Below are 26623 nucleotides of genomic sequence, written 5' to 3' on the forward strand. Positions count from 1 at the left end.
AGTATAAATGCAGACACCTAGTTCTTTGAATTCAACTTTAATAATTTTTGCTAACATAAATTCCTCTAAGTCTGTTCCACATCAATGCTATTATGCTGTATACATGCTCTGACCTTTAATAGAATACATATGGTTCCTCTATCCCTATAAATACCATTAACATCCTTCACCGTTGAAGTACATTTTAATAACTTACATGTAAGTTAAATCTTAATCAGTTCAACACCAAATAAGCACTGATGCATTACCAGTTTCAGAACAATACTGGAAGAAAATCAGTGAAAATCTAGCCTAAGTTTTATTAACAACACTAGAAAACAATTTCGGAGAACAGTTTATGCTACACAAAACATTTCCAAAATTCATAGCTTGTGATAACAGAATCATTAAAGCTGTTTCCAGCATTGATCGCATTGGAATTTAGGTACAGAAACTGCAAGTTTAAGTGCAACTTATAACATCAAACTTAACAAACCATTAACTCTTATAATATTTTAAAAAAAAAACTTCCTAACCAAATAAAAAATCGGGACCACAAACTAGTGAGTGAATAAATATTTCCATCGTTAATGGTAGTACAAGTTTAACAGTAAGCACCCTCAATCTACCTTTTTGACCCTTTTCACCACCAAGAGTGACCAACAGATAATTTCTCCTTGCCTTATCAACCCAATGTCAAGCAGACAAGTGATGAGAACTTGGAAAAATATATATTAAATATAAGTTGATCCAAATGTGACAGTTCTCCAAACTAACATCAAAAGAACTGTGTTTTAGACAGTAAGGAAAAATCGTGAATGACATCTTGAGAGTGAAAGGGTTTTAGTTACATACTTTAGAAATTCATAAATCATATGTTCACAACATATCAGTATTGTAACAAGTTCTAGGCTAGTTTGGCTGTGATGATGAAAATGAAGAGGTCAAAATTAATTATCAAATTACCAGTTTGAGCTCAGTTCAATATTTGGAAAATGCCAGCTAGTGAACAATATGTTCTTAATAATTATTTCTGTTTCCAGCTCTAATTTCTTTGAAGATCAAAATATTTATTCTTCATAAATTCACAAGCCAGAAAGCTGAAACATAAAAATAATACTGTCAGGCATTATCAAACAGCTGTTAAACTAAGAATACATTTGCATTAAGCTGTTATCTCCAGAAACATTTTTTACTGATGGAATTGGTCACTTGTGTTGACCACAAAAATAAATTATTTTTTTGTGGGTGAATTTAAATTGCATGACTCTTTCATTCCCACCATTATAATGACAACCAATATGGCTTATTTCAAGCTAATTCCAGAGAGTTAGGGGAAAGCTTACATATGACTAGATATGTGATATACATACAGGCTCTAATATTGTGCACTATCAAGAAAATAATGGCCTTGTCTTTGATAATTCCCAGGGAGAGTTGGGAAAGTAGGTGTTTTACCAAAATGTCCTCCTGTCAGGGGTAAGGTGTGGGATATTCTGTGGCACAACATCATTCTAACTGATTCACAATAGACCATTTGACGAAGGCAAATTCAAGAAAAATTAAGTTAAACGCTAACATTTTTCCTACAAGTATAATAATATTTTAAACTTTACATCCAAAAGTAAGTGTGTTCTGTTTTATGGCTCTCCTCTCCGTACACATTTTTTTTTTATTTAAAAGAGGTTTTTGAGGCCTCAACTCTCAAATCTTTTAACCTTCCTCAAGAAATCTTTAATAAGGTGAATAACAAGGTAGGAGCAAGCTGTGAGTTAAAACTAAATTGGTCATGCCAATGAACCTTTTTTAACTCCTATGCGCGACCAAGACAGAATTTCTCCTTACAATATCACGCAGACATGTGATGAGAATAAAGAAAAATTAAATTAGGGAATTAGCTGATCACATACCAAATTCTCCAAACTAACATCATAACAATTGTACAGCAGACAGTAAGGAGAAATACTGATTAGATCTTAGGAAAGAAAGGATTAAAAGTTAACAGAAATATAAGTAATGAGTGAGTTTTGATTCAAATTTCAAATTTCTTATATGATTACTTCATCAAATCAATGACATTTATTGGTTAAAATTGTTGGGGAGTGTATATCTCAACTGTAGAAGTAGTGTAGCAGTAGATTCTCATGCAAAATTCATGCAATGCCGGGCAGGCAAGCAATGAGAATAAAGAGAACTAGCAACTAGAAGAGAAAATTTCTGGAAAGCACCATCTTCAATTTTACCAAATTGATAATTAGTATAAATAATAGTTGGTAGGAAGAATTTGCAGTTTCTTCACAAGAGAGGGTTAAATAATAGTCTGTCAATCTATGTAGTAACCAACAGAGCTACAACAAAACCAAACCTGCAACTTTGCAAAGATCCAGAAAATTTAAAATGAAATCTAACATCACTCCTATTCAAAAGATACAACAATTCATAAAGATCAACAAGCACAGCCACTGTCCTGTTGTTGAGGAGGCTTGTCAGATATCTTTGTTGTTCCAGGCTTCTGTCCACTGACAATTGTTGGATCAGAATCTAAGCTCTCTGACATCTTGTCACAGATGATGTCCACCAGGCGTTCAAACACTTGTTTGACATGAACATTATCCTTTGCACTGGTTTCAAAGAACTCCAGACCGAGCTGGTCCGCAAGTTGCTTCCCTCTATCATAAGTCACGACTCTGTCTTCCTCCATGTCACACTTGTTTCCAACAAGTATCACCTGGGCATTGGACCAAGAGTATGTCTTCACTTGTGTTGACCTGTGTACAAGGAAATGAGTCCAATCAATAAACACCCTTTTATTCTAAACCCTGTTTACTATAAGTGCGAGGATAACCTTGATGTTGCTTAATTCACCCTTTAACTCCGAGTGATTAACATGTAACTTCTCCCTGTAAGATCCATACATCATCCAGAATACGAGTAATGAGAATACTCAAAGTTAACACATACAATTTTAAAATTCTTGTATTTAATTTAAAAGGAAATTTGTAGTAGCAGTAGAGATGGAAAAGCCTCATACACCTTGTCACTAATTTAAAAAAAAAAATCAAACTTCAAATAACAGAAAAAGTTTATTAATTCCTGAGTTTCCTTTCAACAATATTAATTGGATGAAATTGTTTACATGGTTAACTCAAGGCAATTAATATTTTGCATTTTTATCCTTTATTACTCAAGCATAAAGAAGTAGTTGCTTAAGATCAAAATAATATTATTCAACCAGCAGAAACTTATGCCACCTTGCGTTTTCGAGATAATTTATGTTTTCAATCGAAAATGAAACGAAGTGGGCTAAAAGTAATTACATTAAGTATCTCGTTTGATCGAGACTAACATGGTCTCTGATCTTGTCTACAGATCTCGCCGAATCTTTCAATTTAATCGTTGACTTATCTGAAGTAAATTGCTCGAGAAAAGACTTTTAAAACGCTGACATTTGGTGCAATCTCGCAGCTTTCTTCAAAGAAACTTCATATACCAATCATGCACGATACTTTGTCAACAAGACGAAGTTTTCGCCCACACATGAAAATTCGAGCAAAATTATAATGAGGCAAAGAAGCTTAGCCATGCGTGATGCAAAGAATTCTACACTATAAATGTAAACACGTTCTACGTTTGAAACGACAAAGTTTACAAAATTTCTTTCCACAGAATATAAGGTTATGAATGTCAGCACTGCGTCTTCCCACGAAGGGACTTGGTGCAAAGCTAAGTGAATCTTTTTAAATTTAAACTATAATATTTAATTGATTCCCACCTTTGCATTCTTTAAATTTTTCGATAATTTTGAATAACGGCAAACACGATCTAGCAGAACTGCCTCAAGTCAAACATTTTGTCGTCGGAAATGGCGAAACAAGAGGATTTCTGACATTTATGTAGTGATGTTCACAAATCAAATTTATGTTTTCTTTTACTAATGATCCACGAAAATTTACTGTTGTGATGTTGTGAAATTGACCCGATCAAATCGAAATCTAGAAGAAATTTCAGTATACGGAAATAAGGGATTAAAATCAATTTTCCTTGGGTGAGATGGAAACTTGGTGGCTGAAGTAACATCAGCGCCTAAAAATTATTAAACATAAAATGAAATCCTTACCAATCTTGCACTGCCTGAAATGACTCTTCGTTGGTAATGTCATACATCAGAATAAATCCCATGGCCCCACGATAGTAGGCAGTGGTTATTGTTCGATATCTTTCCTGACCGGCTGTAAAATAACGTCTATAAGTACTGAAACTATTAGTAAAAACTACAGAAGACGAGCAGAAAATAACAAGCGCACCTGTATCCCAAATTTGAAGTTTCACTCGCTTCTCGTTTCGAAAAACCGTCTTCACTTTAAAATCGATTCCTACCGTTGAAACAAACGCGGACGTAAATGAATCATCCGCATAGCGAAAGAGAAACGATGTCTTGCCAACAGCAGAATTTCCAATGATCAAAAGCTTGAACATATAATCGAAATTCTGATCGGCTGCATCTTTCTGCCACTGTTTGTCGTTAGCGGTCGCCATGATCAAGAGCTTTCGAACACTTCTCGCTATTCCAAGTTCCCGGATATTAGTGTCCACGAACCAATCACAATCGCCTAAAAACGATTTAATTTACAAGTAGCCAATCAGAATTGACAAAATTCACCTGTCTTCAAACCCCGCGCCCTCGCGCGAAATTGTGGCGATCACAAATTTCCTGTCCACCATGAAAAATTTTCGCAGGAGTGGTGTCTCTGCTGAAAGATTTATCCAAGCTTCGAGTTAATCACTCCTCGGTGTTGGTAGGCCGATGAAACGAGACTTAATTTCACAAACTTGCTCTAATGGAGTCATCATCTCTCAAGATATTTTCGCGATTTTAAGACATACAGCAAATTTTTGGTTCATTAGTTTACATTGAGGAACATCATACATTACAAAAATAACGGAAGTGATTAATTAATAAGTAAATCTTTGTTCCTTACTAAAATTTCCGAGTGGTTTAAAATTTAAGAAAATCATATAGTGACTTTTAAATTCTTTCAAACTCCCAGATCGCTCAAGTCACTATTTTATGTTCATCTTTAAAGTGCCATTACGTAAAAAAACGATTTAGGCACTTAAATAAATAAAATTGTTTTGAGAAGAATTATAAAACCCGGCTTTCAAGACTTAAAATCTTAAAACTTTTACGTTTAAAGTGCTACTGAAACGAAATTTTCGTATCTGAAATATTTTCTCAAACTTGTAGTGTTGAATATGCTGATCATCATGAGATAATTTGCTTTGGCCAAAAAGAAGCGAAAGATATCTTTTTTAACCGTTCAAATCAAAAATTTTACACAAAACCATGTCCGGACCCTGGTACCGAGCGAAATGGATTGATGACGTCACTGGTTGTGTTCACTCCGATAGCGTGGTTTATTTCACTCACTGTTTGTTTGTATTCGTGGGCGAAGGAGATGGCAGATATTGAAGTTTTGTCACGTGAATCTTCTTCTGAACGAAGCGAAGTTGTCTCCAGTAGCGAAGAGGAAGATGGTGGCGTAAAATGGGGTTGACAGGCCTACACGACTCCCAAGCGTGTGTTTAGAGTAGCCTATTCAAAGTTTAGTCCTCACGAGTATGTCTTTGAGCGACCGCCCTCTTTTGTAAGATACGAGCGGCGGATTTTTGTATAGTTCGCTCAGTAGTGGGTGTGTTTCTATTAAATGCCAGTTTTTCATGAGAATTTGCTTTATGTGTGGCACTGAGTACGCACATCAGGGATTGCGTCTTTTTCGAATCGTTCGCCTTTGTAGATGTACAGCTATTTTTTTGACTGTCTCGATCGTTAAGTTGTCTTGATTGCTTTCAGCTTGCGCCACGCGCACTGATTCGATCGTTCTACAGTTCTTAGTGTTCAGTGTTCCAGCCGCTTTGGCTCGTTTTCTTTTCTTTATTTCGGTATGAAAACGACCGATTTCACGTTCATAGAAGCACATGATCGCCTTTACTGTTTCTTGCTCCGCGTTGTTAAGGATTTGCTTTATCTCATTTTTGAAATCCTCGTCCGCTCTTATTTTAGCCCTCGCCTTATATTGTAGGGGTTCTGGGCATGTTCTGCTAGGCATTTGGTACAGAGGGATTTGTTCGTTATCCTCAGACTTGCCGAGTAGATCATCTTGAGTGGCGGTGTCGTATGAGGCTTCCATGTTTTCTTCATTCTCTGAATGGCATTGCTTTGGCCCGGGGCGTTTAGTAGCCCATCTGCCGTTATAATGCCTTTCGACATTTTCTGTAGATGGTCAGGCAAGACCGCGGTTTCGATCCTAATCTTGTGGATCTCGTCAGTTACCGATTAACTAAATAGACTGGTAGAGATTCGTTCTCGGTATCAGTCGGGAATTTTGCTCGCTATCCAGGCGAACCTCTCACAGATAGCCAAGATGACGATGTGGCCGCCGATGAATAAGACTAGGATGGCATTTTTCCCGAAATCCTCTTTTTCGGCCTCCCAACATGCAAGCCACACTCCATGCTTTTACCCTTCTTTCACAGAAGTACACAACCGGTGACGTCACAGGGCTGTTTTGGCCGCGCCAAGATGGCCGCCAATTTTGATCTCAGCCGGTCAACTTCGAATGGTTAAAAATGTACTTTCGGCTATGCGTTGGCCCAAAAAAAGTACACAGCGTTTGCAAATAACGTTCAAACTCTATTATTTTGCAAAAATCTCGGATATGAAAATTACGTTTCAGTAGCACTTTAAGGGAACCAAATTTACTGATGTGATAAAATGGGCATGACGATTTAACTTCACCTTTCCTACAGCTATATTCAGTGAGGATCGATAGCTGAAGAAATCACTTTTTTTGGTATAAAATCTTTATCTTTTCCCGACATTGGTTTCCCGGTTACCTGATAACAGGTAAAGCATGGGAGAAGTATAATTCTCAGTCAGATGCCATTTTGATGAAATCACCAAAGTAAAGTTTGGTTGTTGTTACCACTTTGAATGCGTGTATGAATAAGAGGTAATTTTGGTTTTATTACTGAACTAAGTTGAAAGTGTAAATCGGCAACCATAAAGAGTTTCAAAGCTGACGTTTCGAGCGTAAGCCCTTCGTCAGAGCGAAGCTTTGAAACTCGATCTTCACGGTGGCCAATTTACATTATCAAGTCACCTGATAAAACCAAAATTCCCTTGTTATTCACTTTGACGCCGCAAACCACAGTTTCTTTAGAAACTTTGCCTCATTTATAGATAAGAGGATCTATCACGTTGTAATGAAGTAGCATAAAGTTGGATCAAGATAATTGATTTCTCTATAATGAAATTGCAAAACGTTATATTTAAATAAGCTTTCTGCATATTTTGTTTCAGAAGACAATTCAGATTGAACCTTAGGGGTGTTAACCACATCGTAGCGGTTTGTTAATTGTACCGTCCCTGATTCGGGAGATGCGTAAGTTTTTGATCGAATAACCATGAAATATGTGATGCAATGTACCAATTAAGTTCTCTACTAGCGTAAGGTTTATTATGAAGTCGACTTCACGTAATGGTCTCGAGATATCCCAGAATAAGGTATAAATCAGAAGAAATGACTCAATAAAGAAATTTCAGTTGTAAAAAGAAAAAAATTCCCTTTCTTAGGCACATCACGACACATTTTCTCTTTCTCCAAAACAATGAAATGACTCGGTGGGAGTGTACCTTCAGTCGCCTTCCTAACACTGAGAGTAACTTTTCAGGATGAATCTCGTGATATATAACTGATACAAGTCATTGCATATAAATCACTACGCTAAGCAGCTAGAGTTGTGTGCCGTCAAGAAACTTAAATTTCAAGGTAGGTATATAACAAGACTAACCACTATAAAAATGAATGTCTGTGATAAATGTTCGCTAGGCAAACTTTGCAGGCTGTATCTTTCTTGACAGGACAAGAAAGATCGCTACATGTTTTCATTTTCTTATCGATGTCCCTTGTTAGCCAGAAGGACCTGAGATTTCTTATGCGCTTTTTTAAAACAGTCACAACGTTAACAGAAAAGAGAAAGCAAATATCTTAACCAAATACCGAGACAATCGCTCATTGCGGAAAACAAAATCGTTTTCCAACCTTTTCGCAAAGTAAAAGAAATATCTCTCAAAGTCTAAATTAAAATAGAAGAAAAGGGTTGCATTGAAGACCATTTAGTGAGTTTTAAGACTAAGGAAGGTATATATACTGCAGGAATTTTCAAAAGCCTTCAACTGCCAATATTCCTGCGTCATCATTTTAGACTTCTTCCAACATGGCGTCCATCACAGCTTCTGGTATATTTTGGAAGACGCTAAGGAGAAATTAAAATGGCAATGTCCTATACATTGAGAAGAAAATGCAAAGAATCCGCCTTTATCTGCTGTCGATAAATGAGTTTTGTCAATAAACGGGTTTCGTCAATAAACGGGTTTCGTCAATAAACGGGTTTCGTCAATAAACGGGTTTCGTCAATAAACGGGTTTCGTCAATAAACGGGTTTCGTCAATAAACGGGTTTTCTGTGAAACGTCATGGTGATCGGCTGTTTTTATCGTGATAAAAAACGTGACCGGCTGGGACACGTGATTGTAAAAAGTTAAAAGCCGTGAACTGTGAACGATATACCAGTCTTGATAGGTGAAACAAAGAAAGTATTTTCCGTCATTCGTGATAACTGAAAAAAAAACGCCTTTTTTCCGTGAAAAATTACTTGCCGAAAATGTAAACTCTCTTGACCAAGCCTGTTCGGTCAAGATGGCCGGATTAGTCAGCGTTCTATTGTTTTGAGATCTGTGTATTTGATTCCAAAAGCACATCAGTATCAAGATTTGTAACCAATGCTTCTCGGCCTACGTCCCAAGCAAAAATTGATTAAAATCAGCGAGCGAGCCCGCAATACGCTATGAATTATGGTCAGAGGATTCTGTGATGCAACGGTTATCATTTTAACATCTCAATGTGGATGCTGACAAGCGCAGTTAATCTTTCGCATCGGAGGCTTATTACATCTTGGACCAAATGTTATTACATTTAGGACTTCAAAAGGGGGGTGATACGTAATAATTTGCTTTTATCAACTGAGTTGATAGTGTAAATTGACCACCGTAAAGATTCTAAAGCCGACTTTTCAAGCGTTTGCCCTTCGTCGTCGCTCTGACGACGCTCAAAACGTTAGTTTTTTATTTACTTTCGATTTTTATACTGATTGATTAGTGTAATTAGCTAACGCACATTTATCTTCGAAATCGTTTTCCTTGTGGAACTTGAAAATGCATGCGAGAGGTTTATGCCAAGCATTTTTTTGCTTGGCATAGTCGAAATGTTCCACACCCTTGAAATTCGAGAGTGTGAATTGCTGTGAGAAACAAATGATCTTTTTCAGAATTCCTGTCAAAAGGTTTCGGCGACGGACCCAAAGAGTGGGGGGGGGGGGGGTGGGTGGGGGGCATTACTGTACTGTATTATAACTAGGAACGCTAAAATCAGTTTGTCTTAAAAAATAAGAAGTACTAGCAGCATTAAAAATATTGCTAATATGAGCTGGAGATAAATTGTGTTTGACTTCATACATAAGGGTGCATACATCCTGCAAGCGTCTGTTCTTTAATGTCCGCGTGATGATCCGATTGTACACAGCCCTTAAGCCTCTCTCTTGGAGTCGTTCTATCTTGCGCGAATCGCTTGCTTTACTGTTATAGAACGTTTACACCCATTATTAGGATTTTGCTTGTTTTGTTATATTTCGCATGATTAGCGCCGCACTAAGTGAGTTATTGGTTCTTTACCTCTAATAAAGACCTGTAGAATGTAACCGGAAATATATTGACAAAGAATGTATAGAACGATCGACAAACAATGATGTAATTAACTAGATAATTGCTAGTGAAATCGCGTGTTAAGATTAACGATGATAAGATTTGGGATCAACCGATTAGGAAATTAATAGACAATTAAGCCCTATCCGGCCACACCGGACCTTCGTATCTGGGTGTGGAGATCTGTAGCCAATAAAAGTGGCACTTGTGATCCTAAGTTAGTTAGAACGTAGGGCGGAACGTGAATGTTGTGAGCTGAAGAATAAAAGCCAATTTAAAAGAGAGTATACAGCTCTCGTTTGTTGAACCAGCGTGTGCGGAGAGCAAATTCCGCGAAATTTACAAAAATACCAAACTCGTAATCGACGACACTTTAAGTACGGTAAAATAGCTGTTTTGAACAGCACTAGTTTGGCATTCATAGCTACTAGCTATGGGTTTCTAAGTCGCATGAGCACACATGATCATTTCCTATATTCTCCTGACCTTAATGTGTGATTCAAGGGCTGATATTGTAGGAAGAAATTAAATACTAATAACTCTTAGGAGGTCAAAAGGGTTAAAGGAATTCATTTTGTATAGAAAGAGGCTTAGATGAATGGATTTTATATTTGTCTGAATTAGGTCGGCGGGAGTAATTCTGACTTCCTTTATTTCAATGCTTTCAAGACTGGGGATAATCGGTTTGAAATTCACGGCGAGCTGTCCATAAATTCTTTGACAATCTCAGCATTCCAAATAAACCGCACTGAAAATTAGAATGATGAATATAAATAAGGCATTTCGCGTATTCTAATGAAAATGGGTAAACTGAAATGTTTATATGAAAATACAAGTCGTAAAGCACGCCCCCGTGAAAATTCAATTCAACGTTAATGTAACAATAACACTTTACCTTGTGTTGTCATACGTTGGCAAGGAAGTGAAATGATGGCTGCAAAATGTTCATAGCAAACAAACTCAGTAAGGAACAAATGCAGTTTTATATGCTGCTGCCTGACTGAAAGATTGAGCTTAATTGCTAGAAATTGTTGTTGGAGACCAACCGACGGGGAACCAACTGTTAGCGCTAAACAGTGAGAGGTCTTACCAAACGCCTCATGTTTCAAGCTAGAGGAACTTGGATCTGTTTGTGAAATTCAGCTATTGGTGCAATTGAACCAGCTTTAAGTCTTACTTGAGCCTCATTGAACATAACAAGGTAAGAATTAAAGCTTAAGAGAGATACAAATGACTGCTACATCCCTGATGTAAACTAGAGTTTGATTAAAAACCGCAAATTGTCCTTTTCAACGAAAAAAGGTAAATTTATTTCGTGTGCCTTTGATAAAGTATATTTCCCCTTGGTTTCCTTTTCTCACAAGAATTTTGGTTTTATTTTATTGCCTTTTTAAGCAAATTAAAACAGATTCAACTTCAGAATTTGCAAACGCACAATACTCTCAAGGGTGTTTTCTTTTCATTAGCGTTGCAAAATTGTAAACAAACTCTTATTCATATTGTCAAAATACTGAAATTGTTTTTGAAAGTGTGGAAATGAGTTAGACAGTTCGAAAAAATATCTTGACATATTCTCAAACAACATCGTCCATGGTAAAGTTAGTTAGTGGGCTGTGCAGCTGTTGTTGTATTTGTAATTCTCGGTGAGGTTGAACAACCGATAATGTTCCACTTTCAAAGACTGACGGTTTGACTTCAACTGCAAGAAAAGGTGAGGAGAAATTTCAATTTTTTTAATGAAAAAATATTTAGAATTAAGAGAAATTTGTTTTGCCACTACAGTGGCACCTTCGTGCAGATGTAGACCTCATGAAGGCGCTTCCAAGTGACCCCACTCAAACTCGATGAGCCAGACAATATACTGAAGCCATTTTTGCATGCCAAGAATTGAAAAGAAACAATCTCCAACGGATTTTGAGTTTTCATTGCTTGTACGGGAAAAGAAAAGTGAAATGTCGTAGCAAAATTTGCATTTGGGTTTCACGAAAAGAGTTTTCGCTTTTCTTCTTTGATTTTAGAAGCTTGACCAGTTTAAAAATACGTGCATGACTTTTCCTGTCAGTTTTGGCGCGAGTGACAGCCATAGCTGGTTCGGATATATTGTTTCATCCAAGGGACTCAGGCTTGGGGTGTATATATATTGTGTTCGATTCAGTTGGTAACAGAATCTTCACTAACTTGACGTGTTTTATTTTCGGTATAAAGATGGCCTTTCGACTAGAAAGAATAATGTCGGGGATCAGCGAGTCTGTGTGCTTTCAGATGGTGTTCTGTTTTGGATAACTGAGGGTTGAGTAATATCACGAATGAAGTAACTTAACCCTAAAGGCATCGTCCCTTCTCGGTCTAAGTGCTCGTTCTCGTCGGTCGTCGGTCGCCGTTCGTCAAAATGTCGTGCTTAGTTTCGTCGTTCGTCTTTCCGACGCTCGTCGCTCTTCGTTCGTCACTGGGCGTTCGTAATTCACACTTTGACAGCACAGCCTCAAGATACGCTAAAAATATCCACTTCCTGTTTAAAAATTGAACACATTTCACGCAATATGAAAAGTTATATTCGTTTTAAGGCGAATTAATCCTAATAATGTTTTTCGGTGACAGTAGGAAAGAAATTGTCCGTTGTAATGATCAATGAAATTTTTAGCGCCTCTAAATTAGTAACAGCCCCTGATTTTAATTTAAAAAATCTTTGAAGTTTCCGATGTACTTACACTGAAGATGATAACAACATTCGAGAAAATTTTAAACCGACAAACTGCCCATCACTTTTAAGATTGAAAAAGCTGTTAGGAGTAATCTGTGGTTAATGAATTTTTTATAGCCCTGAACGGCCTCCATTGAGGTTTATTTTGTAGTATGAAAAAATGATATGATCGGAGATACGTCATCAAAAAAAAGTTTAGGAAAGCTGTTATTTTGACGATTCAGACCACTAGATTTACAAATTTAATTATATCACCACGTAGGCTTAAATTTAACTTTGATACGAAATTTTTTCATGAAAGTTTCAAATTTTTTCGAAACCTCAGGATTTTTCAGAAATGGTGCGTTTACACTTGCATGCACTGTTACACACAGTATACTCCGGATTTCATGCCGCTCCGTTTTCATATGAAAATCATAATCTTTGTCTTCATTTATCTACAGCCCACTGGTTTCAAGTGCTGGCTCCGCTTAAAAAATAAAGCTTTATAAAAATTTCTGCCTCAATTAATTACCTCTAATACCAAATTCCTGACAGATTCTCCATCACTGGTTCGATGTTTACCATTTCTCATGCTTTGGAAGGATGTTAGAAGAGCATGCAATTGACTCAAAGCTCCCTTCTCTTTTCTGAATCCCAGATTTGAGAAATTCGAGCATGATCTGAACGTTCGACTCTTCAGAGAGCTTTGGTTTATGGACTTAAAACGTTTCCTTTCCAAGAGGAGAAAAGTGGACATACTACGAACTAAACAACCTTATACCAGTTTCCATAATCTCCATAGTCTTCACCATACATTTTCTTTGGTACTGACAGAGAGAATTTGTTTAAGAATCAAACTTCTCAGGTTGGTGATCATTTCCTTTATTCTCGTGATTTTCGTGAATAATTCAGCGGTTTCACTGTAAAGGGAAATTAGATGCTGGTCACCCCTGGGATTTAACGGATTAAGTAACGCCTCTCTTATATGTAGAGGGTAAGAGAACATTTTGGTGTAATTTGAATTATAATGGCAGTCAAAGTTTCGTGGGAGTTTCTTACCTCCGAAAATATATTTAGCATTTCCTCCTTTGCTTCACTTTTATCTTCTTCGCCATATGTTATATGACTTTATGTTGAGACTGAGTGTGTTGATTTTAGCGGTCAACTAAAAAAAAAAAAAAAAAAAGAAATTGGTTTTCGGTTTTTCCTTTCTGGACCTCTAGTTTTGTTTTGTTTGTATTTTTTCGAATAGGAAGTTTTTGGTTTGTGATACTCGCCTGTCTCGTCATGTTATGGCAGTTTATATCATTACACTCACGCGCGTTTTTTCTGTTTTGATGAAAATTGTGGGCGGCATTTTGGTTTATGAATCCCTCCTCAATACAATTTGTTGACTTAGGTGATGAATGGTCAGGAAAAACGTTAGTCTACGGTACGTACTACAGCCAATGATAAATTTAGTCAAATTAAGAAACTATCCTTCCTTCTAGAGTTCTAAGATGAATTGCATTTAGGGCTTATTTTGATTCGTCAAGCTCAAAAAGTTATCTATTGTTTTTTCAATTTTTTTTCCAATGTTTGAAAGAGAAATAGATCATTCGTGCTCTCAAATTACCAGTAATACAGTAGCTTTCAGTCCGCTATAAAAGTTGAAGGATTCTCTTTCTTTAGCGCTGGCCATAATACGATATTCTTGTTCGAGTGAGAAACTTCACACTGAATACTAATGGCTGTCTGAAGTCAAAGTGCGAGTAGACAGTTATCTGAGTGAGTACGGTATTAATCAAATTGGATTCGGAACGGAAATTTGGTTGATTTTAAGAGACAGTCTCATACGAATGTCTTTGGTAAGTTCTTCAAATCTTTACTGGTTATAAACGGCGTCTTGAATATATAAAAGACAGTTTTCCTCTCTACATGAGAGCTCATCGACAGGAATTAATTTTCTCTTTAAATTAAGAAAGACTAAGGCCGCTTTTTGAATAATGAAGGATCTGGGCAGATTGAATTTCTTTAGCTCAAGCTGTGGCACACCTTTCCACTGCCCATAACAAGATAACTCTGCTAAAATGAGAAACTTCAGAAAAATTTCTGTTAAAAAAGAAAAGGTTTTTACATTTACACATGATGACCGTGTAAAACCGTCCTGTGTTTCGCTCAATAATATAGCTTGGCAAAGATGTTCAGCTCAGTGTTGCATCTCTAGCGAAAAAACTACTTTTTCAAAGCAGGCCTCGACGCTCCGACTGCGAAAACGTTGGTTAATTTTAATTTGTTTCTAACTGTTACTTTGGCACTAAACGTCGAAAATTAAAAATGCAAAAGGAACCTATATTATATTTGCTTTCTTTCTCGCTTTTTAGTAATATTTGCAATCATATTTATTTAAAAGAACAGGTGAACAGGTGCCTAACTGCTGGTGGTATTCCAATTTTCGTTCACACGCATCGCTCTCTAGAAATTTCCACTTTACAAATTCCACCTTTCCGTTTTTAATTTTTCCTATTGATGTGCGAGCTATTTGCAACTCGCAGACGACATTAAATTTCCTGCTTAGTGTATGAGCAAACTAATAGGCTTGAAAGTGAGCATGTGCGTAATTTTATCTGAATAATTAAAGAGAGACAGCAATCGATTGTGTGTTTTTCAATTGAGTGAACACGGAGCCTATGTGGAGCCTAAACCCAACATTGAAAAAGTCTATTTCTCTTCGCACTAGAAAGTTTACCTTTCGATTTCGCAAATCAAGCTTAAGGATCTGATCACACCAGCAAGTTTTGGCTTGGAACTTAACAAATCGAACAGACAAAGGTAAGAAATTGCAACTTGGGTGAAGAACACGAAAACAAAAGAGTCGTGCTGTTATGTAAACCATTTTTCATCATGAAGCAGTTTTAAAATCAGATTTATATAAAACATACTGAACATTTTTATTTGATCTAATTTCACCTAAATCGTTTATTTTTGCAAGGTTTTTCGTTCATAAAAAGCTAAAACAGAACAAATATGAGCACTCTGATCTTTTTAAACCATAATCTATGGCCAACAACCGAAAAATGCTGACTTAATTTTCGTCATCAGTTACTGATTCAACAGTACCAGTGCAAAATTCGGAGTAAAAGTGACAATTTTATAAAACGAACAAGGATTCCGCGATATCTGTAGTTTCAACTCTTGATCGCCATATTACAAACGTCTGGGAGAGTTTGGTTATTGGGGACATTCACCATATTGAATTTACCTCTATTTTGCTAAAATGTACTTAGTTTAATTCTCAATCATAGACTTCTCGTTTTACCTGGCATGATATCGGGATTCAATAATATCATATGGCGATTTTTTCTTTCATATTAGACACAACAATCTCTATAGCCTCTCTGTTCCGACAATTAAATCTATTTAATCATATGGAAAACATATAGCCCCAGCTCACTGATTGCAGGACGAGGTTTGACTGCAACTGGGAAAGCAACAGAGTAACGGCAACTGAGAAAGCAGTTCTTCATTTAGAAAGACAAAATTTTGAAGGATAATATTTAATCTCTCCAGGACGTATCGCAGATATACACTTCCCTAGCTTATCTTGAAGCATGATTTCCGAAATTTGTTATAGCAACGCTAAAATATCGCGTTAGTAATTTTAACTGAGCTTTTTCTGCAAAATGCTAACGTAATTTCGCGCGGAGATAGTATTCTCGCCTCATTATGGAACATGTTTAATTTATCTAAACTGTAAAGGAAAATACCAAAAACGGCTGAGTCAAACATAAAAGTCTAATGAGTCTGTTTTGGGAGGTTAGAAATTTGAGCAATTAAGAACATGGCGGTACAAGAAGCGTCCCCTTTTTGAAAAGTACTGTAATTTTTCAAATGAGCTGATTACCTCAGAGTTACATTAGACGTATGCGCTTTTGGATATCGTTTCAAAATTTACGATATGCACTTTGACCATAATTATAAACATTGAATGCATGCATTCAATAACGGGTTGAATAAATCGGGAAAGAAAAACTTTCTTCCGATAAACCATGAAAATTAAAGACGCGTATCTCTTTCACACAGTTTTAATATTTTCGGTAAAGTTTTGTCCTGTAGCACGATGGAGATGGAAAATTCTTCCCTATTTTGTTGAGGGTAGTCAATTATTTGTATCCTAAATCACCAAACAAAAATGCTTGTCGCTAGCTTGTTAAAACCACGCTAACGACTCTTCCATTGAATTTGTGTTTACCACTCTCCTTAATGGAGTGAATTTGCCGAAAATCCCAAATTAAAAAAATTTAGATGAAATATCGAAATGAATGAAACCCTACGCTGGAAACTAACTGCAATCATAATAAACTTTGATAGCACGTTTCTCCCGAGGAGACGACCGCATGGTTTTCAAACTATACTCATAACATAGCAACATGGTTTCTATTCTACAGAGAGGTGTTAAATATTTGTTTGTCAGTATTTCAAACAACTGAAATAACCTTTTAGTAAGGATGACATAGGGGCTTAACATTTTTCAATACCATATAATGTATATTAACTGAAATGAATGCATGAATGCATGTTCGGGACGTCTTATTAATGATTTATTTCCAATCAATTAATATTGATGAAGGCGTATATGAAAAGCGATATTTTCTTGGGATCTTTCATGGTTTTTACCTTAAAAATATCAAGACGATTTTTATCCTCTAGTAAGAGTGTTAAATCCTAAGATTACAGACCCTAAGTTTGAAATTACAATGAGCGAATTCACCCTCCTAGAGATGGCTATCATTTAGATAGCAAGAACACAATAACCATGATTACCAAAAGCCCTCTTCACTGTTTGTAATTTTCTTCAAATGAAAGCCGTTTTTGAAAGCTCACTGGCCAGGGAATAAGCCCGTGTTCCTCCTTCGAACTAGCTGCCTTTCCTTCTCGGGAAGCGAAACGACGAAACCGCTCAACCATTATACTGAGTTCGCAAAACAGGTCGGGCTGTTTTTATCTGTTTGCTAATATACCGATAGAATATGTTACGAGTCGAGTTTCAGAAGCTTAATATCAGAGAAATGTAGAGAGACATAAAGCAGGACATAAATAGAGACAAGGAGCGAACACATAAAGCAAGCAACTTGAACCGTAATGTACCCTGGGATAGTCTCATAATTAAAAGAAATCTGCTGGATCACGGTGTACACGCCATGCATGACGGGAAAAATCAAACTTAGCCCGCGCTAAATGGAGACTGCGAATGATGAGATCAAAATTGAGATCGATATTATAATCTGGGGTTTTTGTGATATCTGATGTATGGATATTGAAAACATCTTCATTTAACATGGAAGTTAGTGTTTGTAACATTTCCAAAATAAATCAATAGTTTTAGAACTGAAAGGTCCATTGTGTTTTTATCGCATTGCGAAATTCTGTACAATCCGTATGAAAACAAAATTTGACATGGTCATAAAGCCGCCATCTTCTTCCTACTTTTAAGTGATGTGCCGGATGAAATTAAATAGACACATACATGTATTTTGTTCATCTTTATTTTAAGATGTCATCATTAGCAAACAGATCATTATCATTACTAGATGTCAATGGAACTCAGTCCGAATCACACGCAAAGAAAATCGAGGTCATTCGGTCAAAAGGGCGAGTGCAGCTTGAATTTAGTTTACTTCTCTTGAAAAATACACGTTTTATAAATTTTTTCTTTCTAGATGAGCACTCAGGATAAAGCGTATCCATAACTGCCATTATGAGTGATTTACGATGCATTGCATTTGCATATAATCAGCACCAGATATTGTGTATTCCTCTCACTAACTAAGTCAACACACATCATGATCCTTATCACGTAACATGAAACGGGAAGTTGAATATTTTTATGAAAATGCCTTTGGTGGAGTCTTGATTTGTGAAGTTTCATTCTCCTGCGGAATCGCAATATACTCTAGATCTGAAAGTTGTAAATTCATTCAGTTGTAAGGTATGAATGTTGATTGTTTGTCAGGAACTTTTCCGATTGTTATTTAACCTTTATGGCTACTCATTACTGCTGTCAGTATTCTCATTGCATACTTGATCGAGAGCTTGAGCGCGTGACTCTCACGGCAAACTGAGAAACCGTTGAACAATTTATCTTCTTCTTTAAGTCGGTTCCAAAAGCGTAACTATACATTCTTACCGTAAATTAGGAAATTTTGTTACACGTTTCTCCGTAATACAGGGAATACTGCAACGTAAGTGTACGAAATAAGAATCCAGTTTTTTTTCCGTTTAGCGTTTGACGATGCAATTACTTCTTCATGTTTAATTAGACGCATATGCTTTGATCTCACACACGAACGGAGGAAAAAATACTGATTAACTTCCCTCAGGACGATTCGTTACCTTGCCGTGTTTATACCGACTCACATTTATTTATCGTCTAGTTAATTATCGTCTGCCTAAGGGCAAAATGTAAGACCTTACGTAAATGAGATAATTAAGTTCTTCGTGTCACTGTTGTCTATAGTATTAGAAGTGTTACCGTTGGATATGATTTTCAAACCTAAAAACAGTAAGGTAGTTATTGTTGCAGTTGAAGTAATTCAGTATTCAGTTTTCAACTGGATACAACGAATGTTGAGAGTTCAAATAATGGCAAGTGTGCGTATAGAGGCTTCAAGCGGAAGTCTCGGATAAAATTTCTTGATTTCTGCATGGCTGAGCTGTTGGGTCTCAAGTAGGGACACTTTACTTCATCAGTTACTCGTAGACTCCATCAACTGAAGGAGCCACGACGCTGATTTAGGAAGGGACAGGCGCAAGTTCAATGAGAAACACTTCGGGATTTAATGGAAATCTAGTGTGAGCCGACACATACATTGTTCCACTCTGATAAGCTTGTAGTTTAACCACATTATAAATATTCCGCTATTTATGCTACGCTTCTCTGATTTTAATCTTTCATAATCTATTTCAGAGGAACGAAAAACAAGACATTTCCATAATGAATGATCAAGAAAGTCAAAATTCATCGCTGACTGGAGATTCACAGGGGCGGAATAGCGTGGAAATTGTGCTGGAGTCCTTTGCAGCTACAATTGTCTTCCTGGCTTCAATTTTAACCAACTGCATTGTTCTGTATGCAATAAGAACCAACTCTACCCTGAAAACTTTCACAAATAAGATCATTGCAAACTTATGTCTTGTCGATATGGTCGAAACATTACTCATCATGCCGTTATGGATCACAAGCTTGATAAAAGGACGTTGGATCTTTGGTAACATCATCTGTAACGTGTCAGGGTTTCTGTTCTTCGTAATGGCAAATGCAACTCTCTATTCCTTGCTTCTAATTGCGCTCAGCAGGTATTTCAAGGTCGTGAAACCCCAATTGTATAATGGCATTTTCTTTGCAAAGAAAAGCAGACCAAAAATCCTTCTTTCACTGTGCTGGGTTGTACCTCTCATCCTCTGCAGTCCACCGCTGTATGGATGGGGGAAGTACAGATTCTACCCTGAGTCTTTTCTCTGTACGTTTGAATGGTCATTTGATGGACCACATGTCTCCTACTTGGTCTTCCTTGTGATAACACAACCATCTCCTTACATAATTTGCTGGTGTTACTTCAAAATTTATAACACTGTTCGACGGAATAGAATCCAGATTTGCACAAGAGCAAATCGTGCCGCATGCAAGAACGCTCATAACGCCGAGAACATGTGCATTAATACCACACTGGGTATAGCTTGCGTTGTCGTACTTTGTTGGCTCCCAAAGGCAATCCTCGTTCTTTTGTTGGGAGGCGGAAGAGAAGGGTTAGCTTTGCCATTAATGATATCGAGTTATCTTGTGTTCTTAGCATGTTGTTTAAATCCCATCGTATATGGAATGTTGAACCCTCAGTTCAAGCCAGCCTTCAAGGCATTATTTGTAAAAAGAGGGACGGAGAATCCCGACCTTCTTCCTTTTTCCACCTATTCGGGTCCAACGATACATTCAAAGTAGCTTTATCGTGGTCTGAGCATATCAAAAGGCTTCACCAAAATTTTTCAAACGTCCTAAAATATCGTTTCGCATACAGCTCAAAACATTTCTTTACCATTTGTACCTGCATTATGACTAGTGTCATCCATCTTGGATGTAACAATGCTAATATGATTGACTTAATCAGCATTTTAAAGAACAATAAAGCACCTATTTGAATCCTTAAATGAGATTTGGTGTATTTTCCTCTCGGTAGATGTATTAGATTGGTTAAGATGCTTCAAAATGATTAAGAATTCACTCGCTTTTTCCCTCAGCGTTAGCCATTTCCCCTTTTCTCTTTATTCTATAGATTCATCCAATTAGTGCTTCCATTGCCAGATCGAAAAAATCTTAAAGCCCCTTTTCAACTGATGTACATTGCCTCGCAGACAATCGCTTGGTTCTTGCACCATTATCTATGCGCAGATATTTTATGTTCTTCCCCTCCCCCTCAGTCGAAATGTTTACGATATAAATCAGATCAGAACTGAATGATGTGTGCGTGTGTGCGTGTGTGCGTGTGTGCGTGTGTGCGTGTGTGGGTGTGTGAGTGTGTGTGTGTGTATTGTATTGTATTGTAATCTTTATTTAGACACGATCAATTCATCAGCCTATAAAAATACATATCACATTCGCTAAGATATTTAAAATTAAAACTACATACTATAACACTAAAGCTGTTTTCCGTGAATGCCGTGCGTTAGACTTAAAAAATGTCATTGATCTTACGTTTAAATAACCCCAGAGACTCTGTGTTCCTTATATCGCGTGGTAAACTGTTCCATAATGTGGCGCCATTGTAGCTAACGCTTTTTCTGTAATAATTAGTGCGCGGTAGTGGAACATTAAGCTTATTTTCAGAGTCCCTGAGGTCATAAGCAGAGTCACGCCGTGTAAACTTTGAATATAGATACCTTGGAGCTAGCCCGTGCAGACATCTAAACATCATGGTGGCTTTATGGATTTCCTGCTGGCGTGCAAGATTTTTCCACCCTAAAAACTCGAGTAGCTCAGTTGCATCAGCATCATAGTTAGAGAATGTCAACACACGGGCTGCTCTATTCTGCAATTTCTGCAGTTTGTCTCGTAGCGTTTTCCCACAGCTACCCCAAACAATGTCACAGTAATCAAAGTGAGGTTTTACTAAAGCTTGGTAGATGAGATGTAAGGTTGATGCTGGGATCAGGTGCCTAATTCGCTTTAGGGCCCCGATACCAGAGGCGATCTTTTTCGTTAGTTTTTCGATGTGACTATGCCAATCGAGTTTATCGTCTATTATTACACCAAGCGATTTTGTAGCTGAAACCTGGCTCACTTGAGTATTGTTCATATTAATTGTTGGTGAAGCTGTGAGAGTATTCAGTCTCTGCCTCGACCCTATTAGCATGAATTCGGTTTTAGTCATGTTCAACGTGAGTTTGTTCGCTTGTAGCCAGTTGAAGACGTTTTCTAGGTCTTCATTTAGACAAAACTGAACGTTCTCAAGATTGCTTCCCGCATATCTGAGGTGCGTGTCATCGGCATACATTCTCGGTTTACAATTTGATAAGCAATTTGGAAGATCGTTGATATATAATAAGAACAATAATGGACCGAGAATGGTCCCTTTAGGGACGCCGCAAGTCAACGAGTAGCTACTGGATAGCGACCCGTTGACAGAGCATTTTTGTGTTCGGTTTTCCAAATATGACTGAAACCATTTGAAAGATTTTCCATGTATACCATAATAGTTTAGTTTCGATAGAAGGATCTGATGATCAACAGTGTCAAAAGCTTTTTTCAAATCTAGAAAAATGACTCCATTGATTTTCTCGTTATCAATATTATATGCCCAAGAATCTGTCGCTTCCAACAAAGCTGTTACAGTTGAATGATTAGCACGAAACCCTGATTGGTTTTGACATAAAATATCGTGCTCTTCCAAATAGGCATATAACTGTTCATAAACTATCCTTTCAAACACCTTCGCCATTATTGGAATCACCGATATTGGGCGGTAATTGTTAGCATCACCGCGGTCACCTTGTTTATAAAGAGGGGTAATCCTTGCATATTTCCAGTCGTCTGGGAACGTCCCTTGGCTAATAGATTGATTGAAAATATCACATATCGGCACACAAATGAGATCAGCACATTCCCTGATAAGCCTAGCAGATATTTTGTCAAGGTCTGTTGCCTTTGACTTGTCTAGTTTATTTAAAAGTGAAAATACTTTAGTTGGATTGGTGGGTTGGAGCTTAAACCGTTTATCTGTTGCGGTAAGATATCTTTGATAGCTACCACTATCACAATTTAGCTCACTGGCAAGTTTTGGACCAATATTAGCAAAGTGGTTATTGTGTGTGTGTGCGTGTGTGTGAATCGACCAATCAAAACCCTCTTTCTTAATCTATCATCGATCCACGCAAAAATACATTTTTATGACATAAATTTTGAATGGCGACAACCACTTCAAATCATTTAAATAAAGAATATTCTTTCGTAACGCGCATTACAACCTTCTGTAGCTTATGAGTTAGTCAGGTTAATTGTATAAGCTGCAAGTAGCATAAACACTGAAAATACTTCTCAGCCTGTAAATCAGTAGAGTAAGGGACTTGTCGTAATTTTTCTTTGTCACAATAATAAAAATGAAATAAATGAAATAAATGAAATAAAATTCTTTTCACAATAATAAAAGAGGAAGAGCTATACACCACATGTCAGGGCTTTTATTTTGCTTAGTTGGGTGTTTCATCATAAGTCTGAGTAGCAAAAGTTTACTAAAAAAAGCGAAAAGTTTGGTTGTATTATTTTCCGTATGCGGTATGCATTGCAGTCCTACTGACATAAATGTGTTGAAGATTTGTTTCACTGCGGTTTGTTTCTTCGTAATGGCATGGTTTGCATTGTCTATAGTGATAGTTTAAGAAACGTTTGAGTGTAATATTCCACGAGAGGCTTACGCAATATGCGCTTATTTAGTATTATATAGTAGTATGGTAAATCCAATTATCTACGGGATTATAAATCCACAGTTCAAACTAGTCCTTTAGAAGGCGTTAAGTTGTGGTCGTAATGCAAGGCCGAAATAATAACAATCAGGGTCGTAATGAAAGTTAGCTAAGGAAGGTTTCCTTTGAGATTATCAACAATATCTTAACAGCCAATGTAGCTCCCAAAAAAATACATTTGATTCCACAAAAAAAAAAAAACAAACAAACAGACAAATAATCTAGTGGGAAAAGCGGAAACTTGAAAAAACCTACTAAATCACCCATAACATAAAGTGGCCAATTCGCATCTCGTGGAACTCCATCAATATTTGCTTTTCTGATAAATCTTTATTTGCTACAGTTTGCTCTAAAAAAACCTGTAATATTGTTCTTCTTAAAGAATCACTTGACTTGCAGCTGCATCCATTTGAATGTTTCTTATGGATAAAACTGATGTCGTAAAAAGGTTTTTCTCATCATTTTTAAAGTCAGTAAGTAATTCACCTGCGGCTAGAAACTAGCATGTTATAAGAAGGTTTTAAACTACTCAGCCTCAGTTTGAATCAGTACCAAGCAAAGGTTACAGATATCAAGAGCATTGCACGAAAAGGTGAGTTGAATCGTAAAGATTGAAACAGTTTCAAAAGTAATTATCGAAATAGTGATTTTTTCTCGTTTGAAAGCGCTTATTCCCAATGAATGGAAGACCTACGGCTTATTGAGTATCACGCATGATAAGCAACAATATTAATTTTCTTTTAATTTTACATTGTAAGATTTAGAGGCGCCGAAGCCAGTGGCTTCACATAGCTTAGAAATGTTTTAGTTCTAACCCCTGTCATGTTTTTGTAGAGACGAATTTTCGGGAGCCGAGTCAACTGAAAGCAAAATTTGCTATCGTATCTTTACTAGAACCACGGCACAATACTTTTATTTCCCTCAATTAAATCAGGCCACAAAATTCAACATGACGCTCTACTTTTACGCAACATGAAGATGAATAAGAATTTCCTCCGAGAACTTTATGTCAAAAGTTCGATATCAAATGAAAAAGGAAATAGTTGTTTGATGATTTGTGGCGAAAATACTCGAATTCTCTAAAAATTCTCCCCAGTGGGATCCGTCCCAAAAGCAGATACAAGACACCATTCTATAGAATAATATAAAATCTATTTGTGGCTTCATTTTGTCGTGCATTTTCTTAATGTATCTGATCCGGGGAGAAAAAGGGGCTTATTAATCCACTGGATGATGTAAACCGTATAACTGATTTCTGGTTTTACTCGATCTATTAAAGAAAACGTTGCATAATATTAGGTAGGGCAAACTATCCAGAGACAAGCACTATCTTTTCGCAGCCTCCGCTCATTTCATTCAAACGCGACAAAAATATACGCAATTTTTTGGTCGGAAGTTCTTTTCAGACAAATGACAAACCAGGCACTTTTAAATGCGCTCGTGCACGATGCAAAACGTGTCCTTTTATTCACAACACTGATAAAATATCGGGACCTATACGATCCATTAAGATCACCGATCACTTCACGTGCACCTCCGCCAATGTAATCTATTGCATATTTTGCACTTATTGCAAAAAGATATACATCGGCGAAACAGGCAGAAGACTAGGTGACCGATTCCGAGAACACCTTCGAGACGTGGAAAGGAATGACAAGGACACATCGAAACCAGTCGCTAGACATTTTAATTTACCTAATCATTCTAAGCAACATATGGCAATCTGCGGTCTTTCCTTGCACTTAGATAGCACGGAAAGTTGTAAAAATCTTGAACAAAAGCTCATCTTTCAAACCGGCAGTCTAAATCCCACAGGAATCAACGAATGCTTTTCATTCCACTAATTTATTCATGTTTTTCTCGTTGCCATGTTCCCAAAAATAACATAGCTCCATTTTCTGCCTTTAAAAGCACACACAACCCACAATTCCTCTATTTGTTCCGACGAAGGGCTAACCCTCGAAACGTCAGCTTTTGTAATCGTTACGGTGGCCAATTTACCATTTCAACTTTGTTGATATATCCAAATTACAACATAAGCGAACTACAGTGATTAATCGCATATCATCGACCACTTACTTCTGTGACGATATCCAGCAGATTATTCCTAATCACTCGTAAACACGGGTTGGCATTTCAATTGGGCATCCGGTTGGCAAAATCATATGAAACGCTGGTCAGCGAGAGAACAATTTAGCACGGAGCGATTCCTTCTAAAATGAACTTTGAACATGTTGCGCGATCTTACGAAGCTACTAATCCCAAGTGTATCACGAACTTAATGAAAAGGGAAATTAATTGTCAATGAATTATGACTCATACCTAATAATATACTTTTCTCAACGAAACAGTAGCATCGATCCACGCAAAAATACATCTTTATGACATAAATTTCGAATGGCGACGACAACTTCAAATCATTTAAATAAAGAATATTCTTTCGTAACGCCATTGGTTAAATATGATAAGGGAAATAATCACTTCGAAGAGACTTACTTGAGTGACAGAAAACCAATAGAATTCCTTACGACAATTAACAAATGTTATCAATTGTTTTCTTTAAACTATTGACTGAACTATCAATACTATCCTTTAAGTCTCATATCGATTTTGTCTTTTTCCCTTTTCACGACTTGTTTGCCACGGAACCGATCCCTGCATTAATCTGGTAGATTTTCTCATTACCAGATAGACGAAATGTCGAAGCGTTTTCGAAGTCCCTTTTGACCTTTGTATTAAAAATCTCACAGATATATCGCTTGGTCCGTGCGTCATTACTTGAGGAAAAATATTTTCCTTTCCGGTCCTCTCACTTAGTCAATAAGTTCACAGTGTCGATCTGTCAAATTATTTTGAATGATGCGCAAATGGGTCTCTCACAAGAACCATCTCTTCGTGGCTTGACAATATTAAGTTGAACTCGGATATTCGTGTAACGTTTAATAAACCTCCTTTAATACAATTAGCAGTGGCGACGCTACATCAACACAACAAGATGGCCGACCCAATTTTCCCGCTCCCTTCCTTTTTGTCCTGTAGCGAGACTAGCCTCGTTTCCTAGCAACGTTACACACCCCCCCCTACCCTAGCGGAAGAAGGGTGGTATGAAGGTCCTTCTCTAAGAGAAAGTCTCTCATCCAGACAGGAGCACGA

At 37.1% G+C, this 26623-nt stretch overlaps 2 protein-coding genes and 1 long non-coding RNA gene across 9 annotated transcripts; 1 reads left to right on the forward strand and 2 right to left on the reverse strand.

Moving 5' to 3' along the window:
* Window positions 1-21: 21 nt before the first annotated feature.
* Window positions 22-4550, reverse strand: LOC111322629 (ras-related protein Rab-3). The gene is made up of 3 exons (XM_022925754.2): window positions 4284-4550; window positions 4097-4208; window positions 22-2747 (listed from the first exon to the last, which is right to left on the reverse strand). The coding sequence occupies exons 1-3, from the start codon at window positions 4513-4515 to the stop codon at window positions 2426-2428; spliced, it is 666 nt and encodes a 221-aa protein (XP_022781489.2). The 5' UTR covers window positions 4516-4550; the 3' UTR covers window positions 22-2425.
* Window positions 4551-7787: 3237 nt separating this feature from the next.
* On the forward strand, window positions 7788-20662 carry LOC111322662 (G protein-coupled receptor 161B). Of its 7 annotated transcripts, none has more exons than XM_088738008.1 (2): window positions 7788-7808; window positions 19430-20662. In XM_088738008.1, exon 2 carries the CDS (start codon window positions 19455-19457, stop codon window positions 20454-20456), a length of 1002 nt encoding a protein of 333 aa, XP_088594134.1. In that variant the 5' UTR covers window positions 7788-7808; window positions 19430-19454; the 3' UTR covers window positions 20457-20662. The 7 variants fall into 7 exon arrangements, with proteins under 7 accessions (XP_088594134.1, XP_088594133.1, XP_088594132.1 ...); XM_088738007.1 differs by lacking the exon at window positions 7788-7808 and adding an exon at window positions 10685-10999; XM_088738006.1 differs by lacking the exon at window positions 7788-7808 and adding an exon at window positions 11417-11509.
* On the reverse strand, window positions 11010-13663 carry LOC148719750 (uncharacterized). Its single transcript, XR_015993027.1, has 3 exons — window positions 13541-13663; window positions 13014-13401; window positions 11010-11497 (listed from the first exon to the last, which is right to left on the reverse strand). It is a non-coding gene; the product is annotated as an uncharacterized LOC148719750 (long non-coding RNA).
* Window positions 20663-26623: the final 5961 nt, after the last annotated feature.

The sequence above is a fragment of the Stylophora pistillata genome, chromosome 11, assembly GCF_964205215.1.
Source record: "Stylophora pistillata chromosome 11, jaStyPist1.2, whole genome shotgun sequence".
Classification (NCBI taxonomy): Eukaryota; Metazoa; Cnidaria; class Anthozoa; order Scleractinia; family Pocilloporidae; genus Stylophora; species Stylophora pistillata.